The 19,864-nt window shown below is 43.5% G+C and overlaps 1 protein-coding gene across 1 annotated transcript in view; it reads left to right on the top strand.

The window, feature by feature from the left end:
• The window catches only part of LOC311247722 (neural-cadherin-like), a gene marked incomplete at both ends in the record, with an annotated part of 169,534 nt that overhangs the window by 48,991 nt on the left and 100,679 nt on the right, over positions 1-19,864 (top strand). Inside the window, 2 exons of the mRNA XM_084338728.1 lie at positions 1,660-1,885; positions 19,079-19,283. Of these exons, the coding sequence (XP_084194854.1) occupies positions 1,660-1,885; positions 19,079-19,283 (431 nt within the window). The remainder of the gene's footprint in view (positions 1-1,659; positions 1,886-19,078; positions 19,284-19,864) is intronic.

Raw genomic sequence — 19,864 nt, 5'->3', positions numbered from 1 at the left:
TCCCCTACTGTAGGCTACTGGCTGTATTTGTTGCTTGTTACTCGTGGTTGTATGTCTTGTGTTTTCATACTGTTGCTTGTTTCCCTGTGGTTCTATGTTTCTCTGTTCTTTGTTTTGCTTATTGTCAGCGTCTTTGGGTTCTTCAAAAGCATTATATAAATTAAATGAATAATAATAATAATAATAATAATAATAATAATAATAATAATAATAATAATAATAATAATAATAATAATAATAATAATAATAATAATAATAATAATAATAATAATAATAATAATAATAATAATTATTATTATTATAATAATCATAATAATAATAATAATAATAATTATAATAATAATAATTATTATTATAATTATTATTATTATTATATAGGCCTATAGCAGGGGTAGGCAATTAAGTTTGGCCGAGGGCCAAATTTTTTCCAAGCCATTGTATGGGGGGCCGGAAACAAAAACAATGGCTAATTTAATATATTGATAGTGAAAACATTTTAACTCTGTGACAGACCACCTTATAACTAAGACATACATTTGTGGCAGAGGCAGAGAATGGACAAAATAAACGAGCTGCATAGGTGGCATAATAAACTGTAAACGACATACACATTTGCACTGAACATTAAACCTTTGTCTTTTTGCCATTTTATTATAAAACCAGAGACAAGCGCCTCTCTCTTATCGGCCTATCTTACATTACGCGCAACCAATGTGTCTATCTGACAGCCCTTTCTATGGAGCGCACTGGACTATTGCGAAACGATAGGAATTTTCCATTGGTTCTCCCAGTCCACGTGACCATTTCCTAGCATTTCCATTGGCTATAGTGACAGACATAGATAAATGGATAGATACAGCGCATTAGATGCAGTCCAGGGAAAACAACCAATCTAGATATTTCAAGATTCTATGCTTTACATCCGCGCATTTTCTGAGAGATGCACAACATTTTGAGATGACAATCGATTCCGATACAATAAAGCAAGTCTTTATCACAAACCAATCCAAAGATATTTAATGTTTTACAAAACATGACTAGTGTTGCGCCCGGCTTTAGAGGGTTAAAAGCCTAATTGTATTTTTTATTTAGTTAATAAATGTCTCGTTGTAATTCCTTATATATCTAATGTAGTGCATCTTCTTGAAGCAGATTCAGCTTTTTTTGCTCTGATTTGACTTCAGTTTAATTGCATTGTTACTGTTCACATGTGTGGTGCCGTCACAGTCATATATAAGTAAAGATAAAGTTTGAATGACTTACTGAACTGGTGTTTTAATTTCACACCACACATGTGGTGTGGCTTGTTTGTTATTTCAGCACCAGGCGCTGTCCACCGACTTTTTTTTATGTTGAGCAAGCGCTACATTGCACCTCGCTGCCTACCTCTCAACATGGATAAAACAAAGTATAATAAGCATTTTTTAGGTGGTGGTAGTTTCTCTATTTGGACATTATAGCTAACATATAGCCTAGCCTAGTTGGTCTGATATATATAATAAAAAAAAATTAATAATAATTTTTTAATATTCTGAGGGGCCAGATATTATTGCTGGCGGGCCAATTTCGGCCCGCGGGCCGCCTATTGCCGACCTGTGGCCTATAGGGTGCAATACATGCATATATATACAGTTAAGTCGACGTGTGTCTTCCATGCAGGAGGCGACGGCTGCTTCGCGGTGGACAGGCAGACGGGTCAGGTGGTCACCACAGGCCTGGTCCTGCAGGGCGCCAGGGAGTACCTGTTGAGCGTGGTGGCGCTGGATGCGCTGGGCAGCCGCAGCGTTCCGGCCATGCTGTCCGTGGTGGCAGGGCCCCGGGCTCCACAGTTCACCAACACCACCTACGCCATCTCCATCCCCGAGAACACTCCCGAGGGACAGCCGTGAGTACAGCTATAGCGGGATACACTTGACGCATGCATGCACCGGGAAATACGCAGGCAGGCATGCATCGTGTGTGGGCTCTCCCCCTGACACACAGACACACATGCACGCACACACGCACACACGCACACACGCACGCACACACACACACACACACACACACACACACACACACACACACACACACACACACACACACACACACACACACACACACACACACACACACACACACATGCTCACATTCCCCTCTCTCCCCTCTCTGTCTATCTGTCTCTGTCTCCCTCTCTCTCTTTCTCGGCTCTGTAAGTGTGTCTGTTTGCCTCTGCTTCTCTCTCTCTCTCTCTCTCTCTCTCTCTCTCTCTCTCTCTCTCTCTCTCTCTCTCTCTCTCTCTCTCTGTCTGTGTCTGTCTGTTTATCTCTCTCTTTCTCTCTCTCTCTCTCTCTCTCTCTCTCTCTCTCTCTCTATCTCTCTCTCTCTCTCTCTCTCTCTCTCTCTCACACACATACACATGGATGTATACAAACATACTTTTGTCTCTGCACAAGAGTACAGTATGTGCTCACAGCCATGATGTGTTCATGCACCCACACACACACACACACACACACACACACACACACACACACACACACACACACACACACACACACACACACACACACACACACACACACACACACACACACACACACACACACACACACACACACACACACACACACACACACACACACACACACAAGCTCCATGACCTACAAACCTCCACAGATGGGAGGGCTAAAACACTCGTATTGCATGCTTAAAGCTAACGCACGCATGGGTAACAGCGCACTGTTATCACTTATTCATTCACACAATTACCCATACAGACTTATTGACCCACAAACGGTCAGGCAGTTCACCACCGACCACTAATTGGGATACGTTTAAAACTAGAGCACACAAGCCTGAATGCCTGCATCGATTATGTGTTAGAACACAATTAGACAAAACAAACTCTCCCCCACAAAAACCCCCACAAAAACCCCCACAAACAGAGATAGTAGCTTTATAGTCCTACAGTATTGATGAGTATCGATTGCACATATTTAAAGCACCAGACGCGCACACTATAATAGATTCCATTTAAAGACATTATTGATCTGAGATAAATGGAAAGGGGCAGAGTGCTGTGTTTGGATTTGAAATGTGAAAAGAAAAAAGTACTGAACGTGTTCTTTGGTGTTTGGTGTTTTCTTGTTTCTGCATTGAATTACCTTACGCTTCACAAAGGATGCGTGGATAATGATTAGGGGTGTAGCCATTGCAATACAGAATAGAAATCTCTCAAAACACGCTCAATAACAGTGTATCGAAACGTAAAACGCCTATCGACGACCCTCCTTCTCTCGCTCTCCTCCCTACCGTCTCTCACTTTCCACCTTGTGGAAACAAAGCATCTGGCTGCATAGAGGGGGAGGGGGGGGGGGGTACACACACACACACACACACACACACACACACACACACACACACACACACACACACACACACACACATGGGGCAAACGCTGATATATAGGTGAAAACAGATCCGATTACCCCAAGACTGGTAAAATTAATTGCTTACCTCAGATCAGATGTTGTTGAAGTCAGAGGTTCTATGTAGGATTGTTAGTAACTGTCTAACTGCATATATAACTGCAGAGATGCTTGGAGATCACTTGTTGACGGCCTATGCCCCAGAAGGGGTAGCAGGCGTAAGTAAAGTAAGTAAGTAACTGCATATATAACTGTTTCCACTAGAGGGCGCTCTAGCCGGAGCCACTCAAGACACCACCAGGTGGCGAGTATAAATAGAGATGTCTCCTCCTACTTTTCCCCCCAGCCTCTCAGTGAGAGGAGACCTCATGTGCTGCTGCTCATACCATGTGAATGAATAAACCACGCCGCTTAAAGGCTAAAGATAGAAATCATGCCTCTTGACCACATTATTGTCGCCCTATAGCCGGATTCTGTCAACAGATGTTCTCCAAAAAGATTATTCCAATTCCTGATCGCCATTCAAAATATCGATCGCGTTTATTGAGTCAGCGCTGGGTACTGTAAATATGTATTCCACGTTGTTTTGCGGCTCGGCAATCACTTCGGTCTCTTCAGATGGCTTGACGGAAAAGTAAAATGAGGAAACTGGACCCCCCCCCTCCCCATCAGTCTAATCCAATGGGGTGCAGTACCACAGGGAGAGACGATAGGGGGCGGTATTTTCCCAATGGAGAGTCTGCAGCACTAGCGTGAGGCTCGATTGATGAAATATGAATTAAAATCGCTAATAAAAAAAAATACGACAAACAAACGCTATATAGCGTTGCTGGCATTCAACTGGCGGCATGAACTAACGACAAAAAGCATCCGTGGCACTCAAAGTGTTAACGGTGAAACTGCTCCTGGCCGAGCCGCTTCCACCTCTCCATCCCTTATGAATACAAACAGATGAATTATGTCTCCCTCTGGGGAAGGCTTTAAATTAGAAAAAGGTATTAATACAAAAAAGCGTAGCCCCGTAATCACACTCAAGTTCCCGTTGTTTGGGACAATGTCCTCCAACCCCTGCATATATAATATATACAGGTGCCCCCCAGGGCTGTGTTCTGAGCCCCCTCCTCTACTCGCTTTACACACACGACTGTGTGGCAAAGTACAATAGCCACACAATCATCAAGTTTGCTGACGACACAGCTGGCTAACTTCAACTTCTACTCAGGCACAATAGAGAGCATCCTGACTGGTAACATCACCTCCTGGTTTGGGAATAGCACCGCACACGACCGCAGCAGACTACAGAGAGTGGCTCGATCAGCCGAACGCACAATTGGAGGTGGGCTTCCCTCTCTCCAGGACATCTATACCAAGTGTTGCAGGGCCAAGGCTAAGAGAATAACCAAAGACTCTAGTCACCCAAACAACTGCCTTTTTGCACTGCTGCGGTCAGGCAAGCGCTACCGGAGTCTCATGGCCAGTACTACAGAGAGACTAAAAAGGAGATTCTATCCCCAGCCATCAGGATGCTAAATGACTCTATGTAACGTCAACCCATCCATCTACACTCATTGCACAAACATCCACATGCACACACTCACTTTAAACAAACACTCACTTTAACACTCACCTTAGAAAAGTTTTTGTACCTCATTGTCTGCATTTTGTACCTCATTGGGTCTCATCACCAACATTGTCATAAGATTTCTCTTACGACAACCACCTTGGAAGGTCATAAGAGAAAGACGACGAGAATTACACCCGGATTCACCAACGCGTGGAGAGGCTGTCTTAACTCGCCAAAATGATCACTCATTGACAAACTTGAACGCGCGTTCCCGTTTACTTCATTTGCATACAGACACGCCTGTCCAGCTCATTATAATGCAAGGGCCATGTGGAAATAGAGGTTCGGCATTGTCCCACATTCAACAGGTAGCGAGGAAGCACTTTGCGACGGATCAAAATTAGATTAGATTCAAATGTATTGTCATCACACAGCACACTATATACCTATATACAAAAATAAATCTAACCCTAACTAACCTTACTGTCATGCACTTGTCCTAATAAACTAACCTACACTGTAGCACTCAACACTTTGATGAACATTGTTACTCAGCTGATAGAGTTGTGCCCTTCCTGATGACTTGTCGTACAGAACTTGTAAGTTGCTTTGGATAAAAGCGTCAGCTAAATGACTAAATGTAAATGTAAATGTATAGTGGAATAGACTGTATTAATATTCCATATTTATACCATCTTGTTGCATGCTCCTGCCCACCTGCAGCAGCGCGCGCACGCACACACACACACACGCGCGCATGCGCATACTGCATAGTCTACGTGTGTAATGAATGAACGCAGTAGGCTTACATTATTCGAATGACTTGTTTTATTAGGAGATCACAGATACTGCGCTGCCATAGTAGTCATTTCTACTACATCACATTTCGACTACAGTACAGTACAGTACACATCTTAGCGTTACATCTCCACAGAGTCTTAACACATTGGGCGCCGGGGGTTGTGCCCATCAAAGTACCCAGTCTGCCACTGTTGAAAGCCTATGGAGATGTTTACCTTTCTTTGCAGGGCTATAACTTTTTAAATTGTATTGCTATATTGACATTACTATGGCCCATTCAACATCGATTATCTATCGTTCAGGATGTGGGAACGTATGTTTTTAATCTTTTCTGCTGTAATTCCAAAAACACTAGTTATAGGCCCTGACGCATATGATAGATAATCGATTGGCGTTTCTTTCCTATACACGCTATATTAAAAAATTCAAATGTATATGATCGGTATACATTATGCTTCATCATGCGTGAAGGAAAGGGGGGGGGGGGTCGTTTATAATTCCTTGATCGTCAGTAACGGCTTTATTTAGTATGGGTTGATATATTGATCAGATGGTTTGCAGTGAAATTAATAAACAATCGGGCTGAAAATAACGTTACTGTCCTCTTACCGTTCGCCGATGAGACTGGAGGAAAAAGATCCCAATTATTTGACGCCGATCTCCTAGATCCATTTCCGGTTTGTATGGCGCAATAAACGGCGAAATCATATCGATTATTAAGTTTAGAAAGCGATCCAAATGCACTATAGTGTTTGTCTGGAGCCACGTAACAAGATATGACTGCCGGAGGGATTTCCTCGACGCACCGATCACCACTTCCGGTTTTGGCGAGAGTGTAACTCGCCCGACCATCCACCAGGCGGCGGTATTGAGGCGTTGCAATCTCATACAGGGTCCCGCTGCAGTCCGGAGGTTGGCTGGATGAATTATGAATGCCATGGCGAAATTTTTTTATATTTGTGGGAAGATTTGGTTGTTCCTCGAATCAGGAGAAAAGGATATCGAATATTAGACACAGGACAATGAGTTCAAACATCATGTTGACAGCAATGCAGTATAGCAGAGTGGCCAAGGAGCTCTCTTTTCCTCTATTCTAAAATGGTCTGATATACTGTCTCACCTAGGGTGTCTTCGCTGGCTGACCAATCAAGTGTGAGACACCTGTGTCCTTTCCCATACGATCCAGCATGGACCAGGTCGTTATGTAATAGGAAAATGCACAGGCATCCCTCCCGGACCGGCCAGCCACCTTTATGGAGATAAGGGGGCCCCTCTAACCTTGTCCTACAAGCCTCTCACTGTCAAAGGGAACCATAGTGTTCTCAAATGTTTATGATACTGATTGTACTGTAATCCTATTTATCAATGACTTTTAACTTAATCAATGTTCCTAATTAACTAATATATTTATATATGATATGAGCTTAAAGTCTGACGTTAATTTCCGACATATTGATCCCAAAAACGGCATAAGTCATTCTTGGCGTTTAACGCATGGCGGGCAAAAACGGCGTAACTCGTTCTTGGCGACCAATGTGTTAAGGCCGCCTGTGCGCTGAACAGGTGGCCAGGAGCGCGCAACAAGACGGTATAAATATGGAATATTAATACCAGTGATGTCCCGATCCGATCACGTGATCGGGATCGGGGCCGATCACGTGATTTTCCGAAGATCGGGATCGGCAAAAAATAAATAAAGAAATCTGCCATTTTTTTATTTTTTATTTTTTTTATTCAACAAACATGACCATGTTCACGTCCTAAACTCATACTGAGGCCTTAGTTTTGGTTTTAAATTGCATATTATCATTCATTTATTTATTGTCACACAGAGCAGAAGAATTTTCCCAAAACAAACCAATAGTATCCAGCTGCAGAATGTTGACGTTATCCAGGTGAAAAGTTAACTTCATAAATCATTTGATGTATAATTAAATCAAAGGAAATGCGTTTGGGTCTGAGAGTGTGGCTGGTCTGCCGTTCTGCAGCTGGATACTATTGGTTTGTTTTGGCAAAATTCTTCTGCTCTGTGTGACAATAAATGAATGAATGATGATATGCAATTTAAAACCAAAACTAAGGCCTCAGTATGAGTTTAAGACGTGAACATGGTCATGTTTGTTGAATAAAAAAAAAAAATAAAAAAAAAAATCGGATCGGGAAATATCGGTATCGGTAGATACTCAAAATCACATGATCGGGATCGGATCGGGAGCAAAAAAACATGATCGGGACATCCCTAATTAATACAGTCTATTCCACTATAGATATATCCATTCGATTACCTTTAGTTCTTATTTATTTATCCACTGTCATTTGCAGTGTTGGTGTAGTGCTATTATTTATTTTCGGACATCAGATGCGTTGTTGAGGCATGACTGTAAATGTTAAACCAAATTTTCTAGCATACAAATATTGTCATATTTATTTAAATGACGATTAATTAATTCCAAGGAGGCCTGTAGAGTTGACAGGAACGAAATCACCATGATTCCTCCCAAATAAAGCCCTTAAGAACACGGCACACACCAGTCTGTCGACTTACGACTGCGCTACACCGCTCCTAAATCCTGCTCTTAGTTAGGACCGAATCCAGGAGAAGGGACCGTTTGTGAAACCCAAAAAGTGGCGCTAAGACAAAAACATTTCAGATCTTTTGTCCTAAGTCCGTTGGTGAATGAGACCCATTGTCTGCATTTTTACTTCATTGTACTTAGGTTGTACTTTAGCTTGTATATTGTATTGTATATTGTATATTGTATAGTGGTATTCCTCTTTTTGTGAGAATGTGGTCTGGAACACAGCCCAATTGCTGAACACACACGAGAGGAGAATGGAGCGTTTCAAGGGTTTTAATGAAAGCAGTTGAACAGGAATTGGGGGGAAATAGAACAGGGTTATTGTTCTTGTCTTGGGGCTGCAGCTGCGGCAGTGAGAGCGAGTAGGTGGTCCTCCTCGGGGACAGGGAACGTCCAGGCAGGACGGCGCACAGGAACAGTGGTCCTGGGGCACAGGAGAAACGGGTTAGGGCAAGGCAATACAAAGGTAGATTCCAGCAGAGCTTTAGGTAGAGACATCGTACCTGGGTAGTGGTATTTAATACCACGACGACTTCTGGTCAGCGTCGCGGAGTAGAAGTAGGCACCTCGTCAACAGGGGATAGGATGCAGCTGTGAGGAGTGAGGTGCCTGACAGCGTGTGAATCAGGGGGATGAAGTGCAGCTGGGCTAGGTGACGTGAAGTGATGCCGGTCGTATAAGGATGAATGGAGGGGTGAATGGAGAAAGAGAGGATGAGGAGGAGTGCGTGGAGGACGGAGAGGGGGATGAAGAGGAGTGTGTGGAGAACGTGAGGGGAAAAGGAGGGGGAGTGAAGTATGCCCGTGCTGTGATTATAACACTTTTACTAACTTTTTTACTGTATGAAGCACATTATCAGGGGCTCATATATTTCACTGTAATGTACATGTACCTTAATACGTGACAATATAAACTACACTGCATAGAAAGAATAGAAGCGTGGTATTGACATCAACGGCGATACTATGTTTTGAGTAAATGTTGTCCTGTCAAAGTTAACCTTGAAATGAGTCGGTGCATTTCCTCGCCCATTATGTCAAGAACCAAAGATAATGTAAACAAGTGAATCATTGCTCCATTGGGGTAGGCTTTGAATTGGATATAAGCTCAGTCTCAATCAATGGCGCCCATTCAATCTTGGGGGGGGGGGGGGGGAATGTATTCTTAAAATTATGTCATAGATATAAATAGATATTAGTAAGTATTTACTCTAATATAAAGAGAAAAAAATTATTTAGTGTCGTTTTTTGATCATCTCTTTGAATAAAGTCTTTGAATATACACTATTATGTCAAATTGTAGAAAATTGCGATTCTTAATTTTTTTCTCCTAATTGTGCCCCCCCAGAGTTTTGGCGTGCACGACGCCCCTGGTCTTAATCACTTTTCAGCCTCTGTAGCGACGATGTTCTTCCACATGACGTCGTCTGCATTTGTCTCAGATACCCCCAGTATCCTGAAGTTGCATCTCCTCGCTCCTTGTGTTTAGTTTAGTTCAGTTCATTTAGCACGTTTTAAAAGACATAGTAACAGCGACAGGAGCTTGGCTCGGGAGGTAGAGCAGTCATCTGGTAATCCGGAGGTTCCCGGTTCGATTCCCGCTACTCCCGGGCAGCGTGTCAAAGTGTCCTTGAGCAGGTTGGCACCTTGCACGGTCGCCTCCGCCGTCGGTGTGTGAGTGAATGGGTTTAATGTGTAACAGAGCGGCTTTAACCTGCCTGGTAAAAGATAGACAGCGGTGGATAGACACCGCTACAAATGTGAGGAACAAATTGTAAAGCATTTTGGATAAAAGCGCTATATGAATGCATCATTTACCATTTACCTAAAAGCAATACAAAATATTTGAGAGAACAAAACGAAAACATTACGTTAGCTTTCTATGAGCTCAAATTGAAGACAATGGGGGAAAAAAGGTGTAAACATTTGAATTCAACTTATTTTGTTTTAGATATATGTTTTGGAGATGTGTGATATGGTAAGAGTGTGTGAGTGTTTGAGTGTGTGATATGTACAGAGAGTGTGTGAGTGTTTGAGTGTGTGATATGTACAGAGTGTGTGAGTGTTTGAGTGTGTGAGTGTTTTGTTTAACCTTTATTTACCCAGGGTAGGTTCGCTGAGCACAGATGCTCTTTTTCAGCTACGCCCTGCTTCACATTCACACAGTTCCATTCATACCTGGGAGCTGCCCAGTACAACCACAGTCTGACACCATTGGCCACTGAGCACCTCCACTGGAGCAGTTGGCAGCAGTTGAAGCAGCAGCTTGAACAGGCTGTTGTTGGGGTGGTGTGAGTCTTTCATCATTCTGCAGGCTCTGGATTTGCACCTCCTGTTATATAAGTCCTGCAGGGGTGGTAGTGCAATACCCGTAGTACGTTCAGCTGAGCGCACCACTCTCTGGAGTGCCTTCCTGTCTTGTGCCGTGCTGTTTCCAAACCAGGCAGTGATGTTTTCAGTCAGAATGCTCAAGGGCACTTCAGCGGCAGATTTTTCCTGCCGGTCCCGGGGATTGAACCGGCGACCTTCCGGTCACAAACCCGCTTCTCTAACCATTAGGCCACCGCTGCACCCAAAAACGTATTCCAAGTGGTTTTGTTACTCTGGTACATACTAAATTGGTATGCTGAGTTGGTGTCCGGATTTCCCTCTAAGCTCTGCCACCTCCGCTTTCAATCGTAGTTTATCGAAGTCTGCAAAGTTGTCACCACGTTGGACCTAATTTTTACCGCTTGTATTTAACTTTTAAGAGAATTTAAGTAATTTTTTCAGTTCTGATTTTATTGCTGAGATGTCTGGCAGGGGGTGGAGTCTGGCAGGGGGCGGGGTCTGGCAGGGGGCGGAGTCTGGCAGGCGGCGGACTAGTACTGGATACCCGCTTACCCACTATCTTCTGATTTCAGAAACATCTTCGGAGCAGATTTCACAATGTGTTTTGTAATGCAAGACGCCCATTAACTTTAGACAAAATTCAGTGAGAGCTCAAGCTAAACACGTCCTACTCCATTGCCAACTGACTAACTAGAATCAAGAATCAAGAGGTTTATTTGTCACATACATACCAGGGCATACAGTGAAATGTGGGTGGTCATGCCCGCATTGATTGTGCAAAATACAATAATAAAAATAGGCATAGAAAAAAATAAACATAGAAAAAATTAAATAGGTAAGACACAAGATATGCATGGTAAAAAAAAGACATGCTAAGTTCCTGAGAAACTGGTTCCTATATACACTACTATACAATATACAATTTACAATTTTAACTCTTAATGTATCTAAACTATACTATTAGTACCTCCTTCCTTTAAAGTGACTTTCTATTTTTTTTAAATTACATTTTGTTTAAGTGATTGTTTTAGCGGTTGCCGCATGAGTGTTGTGTGTGTGTGTGTGTGTTTTGTGTGTGTGTGTGTGTGTGTGTGTGTGTGTGTGTGTGTGTGTGTGTGTGTGTGTGTGTGTGTGTGTGTGTGTGTGTGTGTGTGTCTGTGTGTGTGTGTCTGTGTGTGCTCATGTGTACTTGTGAGTGGAGAGTTCAGTGTTCAGTGTTCTGATGGCCTGGGGGAAGCTGAGCCGGAGTCTCTCTGTTCTTGCAGCGTGTGACCGTAGGCGCTTGCCTGACCGCAGCAGCTTGAACAGGCTGTTGTTGGGGTGGTGGGGGTCTTTCATCATTCTGCAGGCTCTGGATTTGCACCTCCTGTTATATAAGTCCTGCAGGGGTGGTAGTGCAATACCTGTAGTATGCTCAGCTGAGCGCACCACTCTCTGGAGTGCCTTCCTGTCTTGTGCCGTGCTGTTTCCAAACCAGGCAGTGATGTTTCCAGTCAGAATGCTCTCTAAAGCCCCGGAATAGAAGGAGTGGAGTATCTTCCCCGATACTCTGAACTTCCTTAGCTGTCTCAGGTGATAGAGGTGCTGTTTCGCCTTTTTCACCACAGAATCTATATGTGTAGACCATGTCAGGTCCTCTGTGATGTGGACTCCCAGGTACTTGAAACTGCTCACCCTGTCCACGATAGCCCCGTTTATCCACAGTGGCGTGTGTGTCCCCTGCTGTATTCTCCTAAAATCCACGATCAGCTCTTTGGTTTTACCAATGTTCAGGAGTAGGCTGTTATCCCGGCACCAGCGTGCCAGTTCATCAACCTCCTCCCGATAGGCCTTCTCATCATTGTTAGAGATCAGCCCCACCACCACTGTGTCGTCCGCAAACTTCACTATGGAGTTGGAGCTGAACCTGGCCACACAGTCATGTGTGTACAGTGAATACAGCAGGGGGCTCAGAACGCAGCCCTGGGGGGACCCGATACTCAGGGTGATTTTGCTGGAGGTATGACCCCCCACCCTAACCGCCTAGGGCCTGTCACTTAGAAAGTCCAGGAACCCGGCGCTCATGGCGGAGCTCAGACCCAGATCGATCAGCTTGTCAACCAGTCTGGTGGGGACTATGGTGTTGAAAGCTGAACTATAGTCAATGAACAGCAATCTCACATAGCCCCCCTTCTGACTGTCAAGGTGAGATAGTGTGTTGTGTAGTACTTGGGAGACCGCATTGTCAGTGGACCTGTTTGTCCTGTATGCAAACTGCAATGGGTCCATATGTTACTGGGGAGGGAGGCACAGATGTAATCATTGACCAGCCTCTCAAAGCATTTCATGACCACAGAGGTGAGTGCCACCGGTCTGTAGTCATTAAGGCCTGCTGGAGAGGAGTTTTTTGGCACAGGGATTATAGTAGACATTTTGAAGCAGGCAGGGACCACGGACTCAGCCAGGGATAGATTGAATATGGATGTAAATACTGGGGCCAGCTGATTTGCACAGGACTTAAGTATTCGTCCTGTTATCCCATCTGGGCCAGCTGCTTTCCGAGTATTTACACCCATGACCGCTTATCTCATGCTGTGTGCGGCACGGTGGTGTAGTGGTTAACACTGTCGCCTCACAGCAAGAAGGTCCAGGGTTCGATTCCCGCTTGGGGACCAGGTTTCCATGATGCCAGGTACCCAGGTGGGGTATCTCCCAGGCCTTTCTGTGTGGAGTTTGCATGTTCTCCCCGTGCTCGCAAGGGTTTCCCCCCCGATAAGATAAACCCAATGGAAAAACATGCACAACAACAGATCGCTAACGCTGTGGTGTCCTTGACGAAGACGGACAGGAGCACTTGGATTGGTCCCCTGGCGCGGCTCACGTTGACGCCTGTCTGCTCCCGGCTGCCCTTGGGGGGAAGGACGACGGGATTGGTTAATCGCAGAGACGAATCGCATCAGCGATCCTACAGACAATGCATGCGTGTGTGTTCTGGTGTGTGTGTGTTGTGGATATTAGCCAATGCCAATTAAAGACCTCTGAGCAGGTCCTGCATTATTATTATATTATTATTATATAATTATATTATGTGTTCCGTCAATGAGAGAGTGTGTGTCCCCGCCGTGAATGAACCCCCCCCCCCTCCCCGCGGCAGCCGGTGCGCCAGTGACGCCGTTAGCCGGTGAGCTAACGTTGCCACTGCTCGCTCCAAACCATGCGTAAAAGGAGTTGAGTTCATCCGCCAGAGAGGCATCGGCACTCACTATTGAGGGGGGGGCTGACTTTATAATCAGTTATCGTTCATACTCCCCGCCATAAGCCTCTCGTGTCGTTCTGTGCCATCTGTGTCTCCATCTTGTTCGCATATCGCCGTTTAGCAGCCTGCACCTCTTTGTGTAGCATATAGGCTGCTACCTTATACTCTTTACTTCCCGATGCTCGGATGGAATTGTCCACCCACGGTTTCTGGTTTGGGAAAACCCACATCTTCTTCGTGGGGACAATACCGTCAGCTAACGTTGCTATAAAGCTAACAACAACATCAGCATATTCACTGACGTCACTTGAGCTCGACCGGAGCATCCCCCAGTCGACGTCCTCTTGTGCCTCTTGTAGCGTGGCCTCTGAGCTCTCAGACCACTGCTTAACCTCTCGCAACACAACAGCCTCTTGACTCAGCCAGGGATAGATTGAATATGGATGTAAATACTGGGGCCAGCTGATTTGCACAGGACTTAAGTATTCGTCCTGTTATCCCATCTGGGCCAATTCCAATTCTAACTAACTCACTAACTAACTAACTAACTAACTAACTAACTAACTAACTAACTAACTAACTAACTAACTAACTAACTAACTAACTAACTAACTAACTAACTAACTAACTAACTAACTAACTAACTAACTATCTATCTAACCAACCACAGGCCACTTATACAGTAGCATGTCAGAACTCAAAGCAACGTGACTTAATTCTATGCCTTTTTCACACATACTGTGTGAAAAAGGCATATAATTACAGTGTAGAGTGAAGTGAGATCTCTCTCGGGACCTTGATGCAGGGTTGTACAGTGCGATATATATGTTGCACGTGCGACACTGACGTCAGTCTGTGCGATGAAAGGATTGACTTCAATAGCACTGGTGCGATGGCCCTCGATGGCCCGCTATCCACTTGGTACTTGTAGTCTTGTGCGATTAAATACAAGGTCCCTTCTGCGTAAGACTCCATATCAAACACCAAATCCCATAATCCCTAGCGAACAATATCCCTGCGAGTTGCGAGCTCAATGTACAGTGACTCATATCCGCTCGGCTCAGCTCACAACACAGCAGGACTCGTCTCAGCAGCAGTAGCGTTTGGAACGCGGACATTGAAACAGAGCTAGTGGATAGTCTTGTCGCGACCCAAAACAAATCCCTGCTGTTTTATTCGGCAACGGGTCAAATGCATATAACATGCTTTGCAATCCTCGCGTCATAAAGTCCGAAATGAACGTTACGTTAGCATGAGCTAACAACAAGCTGTTCATAGCCATATTTATATAGAGAGAACAGCAGACGAGCAGAGTGAGGAGCAGACATTCTCCCTTCTCTGTGTGTGTGTGTGTGTGTGTGTGTGCGTTTGGAAAGATCACATGAAGTCAGACGAGTATATTATATTGATAGTAAATGTACTGAGGGTGGACAGATAATGTTGATATTTAAACATAAAAAATACAATACAAAATAAATGTATTCATGATCATGCAACATAAAACGGTTGCGTGTTGCGAGTTCCAAAACATTTAACTTAAAGTTTAAAGCTCAATATATCAAAACGTGGCACTTTACAGTGAACAGGAGGTCTATGTGTATTAAAAACAATAGATTGTTTTTCCTTTAAAAGTCTGGAAGAGGTCAAAAATAAAAATGTCAAATGATATTTCCGTTGCCTTTTTTGAGTTGATCTAAATGTTACTGATTGTGTTAAATGGGCTTATGTTATGATATCGTCTCATATCGATTGCAGGCACCTGCATCGTATCATATCGTGGCATATATCAGCAAATATCGTATTGTTGTCCAAAGAATCTATATCGTATCGTGATGAAACTGGTGATTCCCACCCCTAGTAGAGTCCATACACCCAACACCAAATCCCATAATTCCTTACACGTAACGTGTCTGGCTGTGTGACGTCAACTTGTCAGCATGAAAATGACAGCCAAACATGGCACTGCAACTAAATAACACAAATACAATAGGCACATTTGTGACTGTTACAAATATAACACATTTTATACTTGTGCTACAAGATTTTGGCCTGTGCTACAAAACGATCAACCTCTGTAGCACCAGTGCTATGTGCAAAAAAAGTTAACGTACAGCCCTGCCTTGATGGCAAAATACCTTAGTAAACATTCACAGTTAACTTCTAATCTTAGATGATTTATGGTTTTCCTGTAATCAACCCCCCCCCCCCCCCCACACACACACACACACACACACACACACACACACACACACACACACACACACACACACTAATAACCAGTGTTGTGCTAGTTACTGAAAAATAGTAACTCAGTTACTTTACTAGTTACTTCATTTCAAAGTAACTTCGTTACTGTACTAGTTACTTACACCCAAAAGTAATGAGTTACTGTGAAAAGTAACTATTTAGTTATTTAAAAAAAAAAATAAAAAAAAAAGATTGCTCCCGAGTCCCATGCCCCAGATACTCAAAATCGGTTGATCAACTTGACAGTTTCCATTCACATCACAGAACTCTGCTAAGCAATGTGGTCTAGATACAAACACAAATCTGACACAAACGTCCCGAGTTGATATAATAAGAAGTGCGCCGGTTGAAGGAACAGCCTTGATGTCGCCGGAGCGTTTCATTATAACCATCTTGCAAGTTGCATCGTTGTTTAAGATATCAATCAAAGCATTGCAACGTTAGAATAGTTAGGATATCAATTGTGCATGAAAGGACTATATTTATATTGTTTGATTAGTATTATGAGATTCCCTGGCAGATTTCGTACAGTCAAAATCCGTTGATCAACTTGAGTTTCAGTGAACACATTGCACTCACCAAAGTCTGCGGTGGTCGAGATGTAGTAACGTTAGTCCAGCTGACTCCAGCAGCCCCTCAAACATGTTCTTTATCTCGTTTCCATGTTGTATATTAATTATCTCTCCAAGTAGTTGCTAAATGGTTTGTTAGTTCGTTACTGCATTCTTTTTATGTAGATTCATAGCGAGCGTCCTCCTGACTCCGTTTGATTTCGCCTGCGTTTGTTTTGTTTACAATAGAGAGGGTCTATTTCTTTCCGTAGCCGCATTTCTGGTTTCCGCATTTCTGATTGGCCAGTGGCCACTGACTGACGCTCTCTGGTCAGAGAACGTCAGAGAACGTCAGTCAGTGGCCAATCAGAAATGCGGAAACCAGAAATGCGGCTACGGAAAGAAATAGACGCTATCTATTGTAAACAAAACAAACGCAGGCGAAATCAAACGGAGTCAGGAGGACGCTCGCTATGAATCTACATAAAAAGAACGCAGTAACGAACTAACAAACCATTTAGTAACGGTAACAGCGTTACTGAATTTAAAAAGTAATGCGTTAGAGTACTAGAACGGCAAAAAGTAACTTCGTTACTGTAACGCGTTACTTTGTAACGCGTTAGTCCCAACACTGCTAATAACTAGCACAAGCACTGTGCACTTTTTAGAGACATTGCTGTTTTTGGCATACATTCGACCACTTTTTCTTTTCATTGCGCCAAGCCAATGGACATGTGGAGTGCCTGCACTGACCCTTTTACATTCTTGAAGATTGAACATATTTGAAATGAGTTTCCAAATGAGTCACGATTGGTCAGCAACAGCGGTAAAACGGGTGGCAAGAGACCTGGTCCTTGACCCATCATACACCACGAGACTATCAGCCCAGACCACCTCAAGAGACCTGGTCCTTGACCCATCATACACCACGAGACTATCAATCAATCAATCAAATCCTTTATTTAACCAGATAAGCATCATTGAGATTAAAATCTCTTTTTCAAGAGCGATCTGGCCAAGCAAGGCAGCAGAAAGTTTCAACATAAAAAAGAACATCACAATAAAATACAGATAAAACATTTACATCAAGCTCCAATTTCAGGCAAGTTATCAAACAGGCAAATGATCAAACACAGTTGCACTGACCAAGGGAACTGAGTTCGTAGGATTTTAAAATGGCTTTGAATTCCCACGAGGGTGACCAGTCCTGGTAATTTTAGGTCCTCCTGTATCTTGTTCCAAGATGAAGGAGCAGCATATTTAAAAGCCCTTTTTCCCAATTCAGTTCTCATATGGGGAACTTCCAGTGTTAGAACCAGACCACCTCAAGAGACCTGGTTCTTGACCCATCATACACCACGAGATTATCAGCCCAGACCACCTCAAGAGACCTGGTCCTTGACCCATCATACACCACGAGACTATCAGCCCAGACCACCTCAAATCTGCAAAGACAGGACCTTGAAGTCAATTGAGGTGGCCAAATTGGGCTAAACGGTAAACGAGTGTGTTCTGGCGGTAATTAAGCAAAATCGATTATATCTCGATAACCATTTCTGTTCAATGACCCAAAACAAAGTATTTCTTTATTCAATATACAGTACGTAATGGACTGGATCGATACTTTTGGTATTGGCCGATAGATTTAGACAATCCAGAGAATTGATATCGGTAGTGGAAAAGTCTGATCATTGATATCACATCAACCATATACCACTCTAACATAACATAACATAACATAACATAACATAGCATAGCATAACATAACATAGCATAGCATAACATAACATAACATAGCATAACATAGCATAGCATAACATAACATGACATAACATAACATAACATGACATAACATAACATAACATGACATAACATGATGCTACACCAGGGGTTTTCAAAATGTTGATGACTGAGGGCCAATTTAGGGACCCATCATTGGATTGAGGGCCAATTTAGGGACCCAACATTGGATTGAGGGTAAATTTAGGGACCCAACATTGGATTGAGGGTCAATTTAGGGACCCAACATTGGATTGAGGGCAGTCCCCCAAAGAAGTTTTTTGCACGATGGGTCATCGGCTCCTCCATCTGGCTTCCACAACAAAAACTCAAAGTTTTGATCTTGCAAAAATGGCAATCACTAAAAGTGCTAGCTAACCTACCTGCAATGATGACATAATCTGTCTAGCAAGCAATATTAGCGCAGGCATTACACCTTGACAACTTATCGCAGGCCGCCAGAAACATTTCCGAGGGCCGCTATTGGCCCGCGAGCCTCACTTTGAGAATGTCTCCAATACACCATAGCCTACTAACACAAACCTGATTTGTTTTCCTCCCCTCTTCCTCCTCGCCCTCCAGCTTCCTGGTGGTGTACGCCATTTCCTTCCAGAAACAGCCAATCAGCTACAGCCTGCTGATCAATCCCAGCAGCCTGTTCATCATCCAGCAGGAGAGCGGGGAGATCAGTCTGACCAGGACTCTGGACTACGAGAGCGACCAGCGACGGTACCTGCTCATGGTGCGAGCCAGCGAAGAACCAGGGAGCCTCAGCTCAGCCATAGAGGTTAGTCGCTGCTTGATCGACGTCAAAATCACTGTTTGAAGACCTCACTTTCTTTATGTTGTTGTATGTTGTTTAAAAAAAAACAGTATAATAAAATGGCTTATAGGAAGAATAATCAAACATTCATTTTGAAAATCGGTTCTTCTCAGACAAGGACTCCATAAGAACCTCCTCACATTTACCCACCGCATTGAATCTTCCTCGTGGGAATAATGATGCTTTGGATTGATTTCCCCAAGGGGATCAATAAAGGAATATCTTGTCTTATCATATTATTCAATGACAATTACTGCAGAGGCTTCGAAGCCCAAAACAAATGGTAATCGGCCTAGTTACGGCTTCGGGTGAGCGTATGTTTTGAAACGCTTTGAACACGCAGCAAAGATGTGAGCGATTGAATTCAACCCTAAGTCACGGTACTCTTGAATCTGTAATGTGAAGAGCAGAGTTTGGGTCGTCATTACTTCCAAAAAAAGGTATATATTCCTCATTGCCCGCTACTTCTCTCAAGCGTGACAAAGTACTTTACATATTATTCCCAGGGGGAAGACATCTTTATTTGAAACCTTTATTTATTCTCA

Source organism: Notolepis coatsorum (assembly GCF_963971535.1).
Source record: "Notolepis coatsorum genome assembly, contig: SCAFFOLD_397, whole genome shotgun sequence".
Taxonomy (NCBI): domain Eukaryota; kingdom Metazoa; phylum Chordata; class Actinopteri; order Aulopiformes; family Paralepididae; genus Notolepis; species Notolepis coatsorum.
This window is presented reverse-complemented; position numbering and strand designations above follow the sequence as displayed.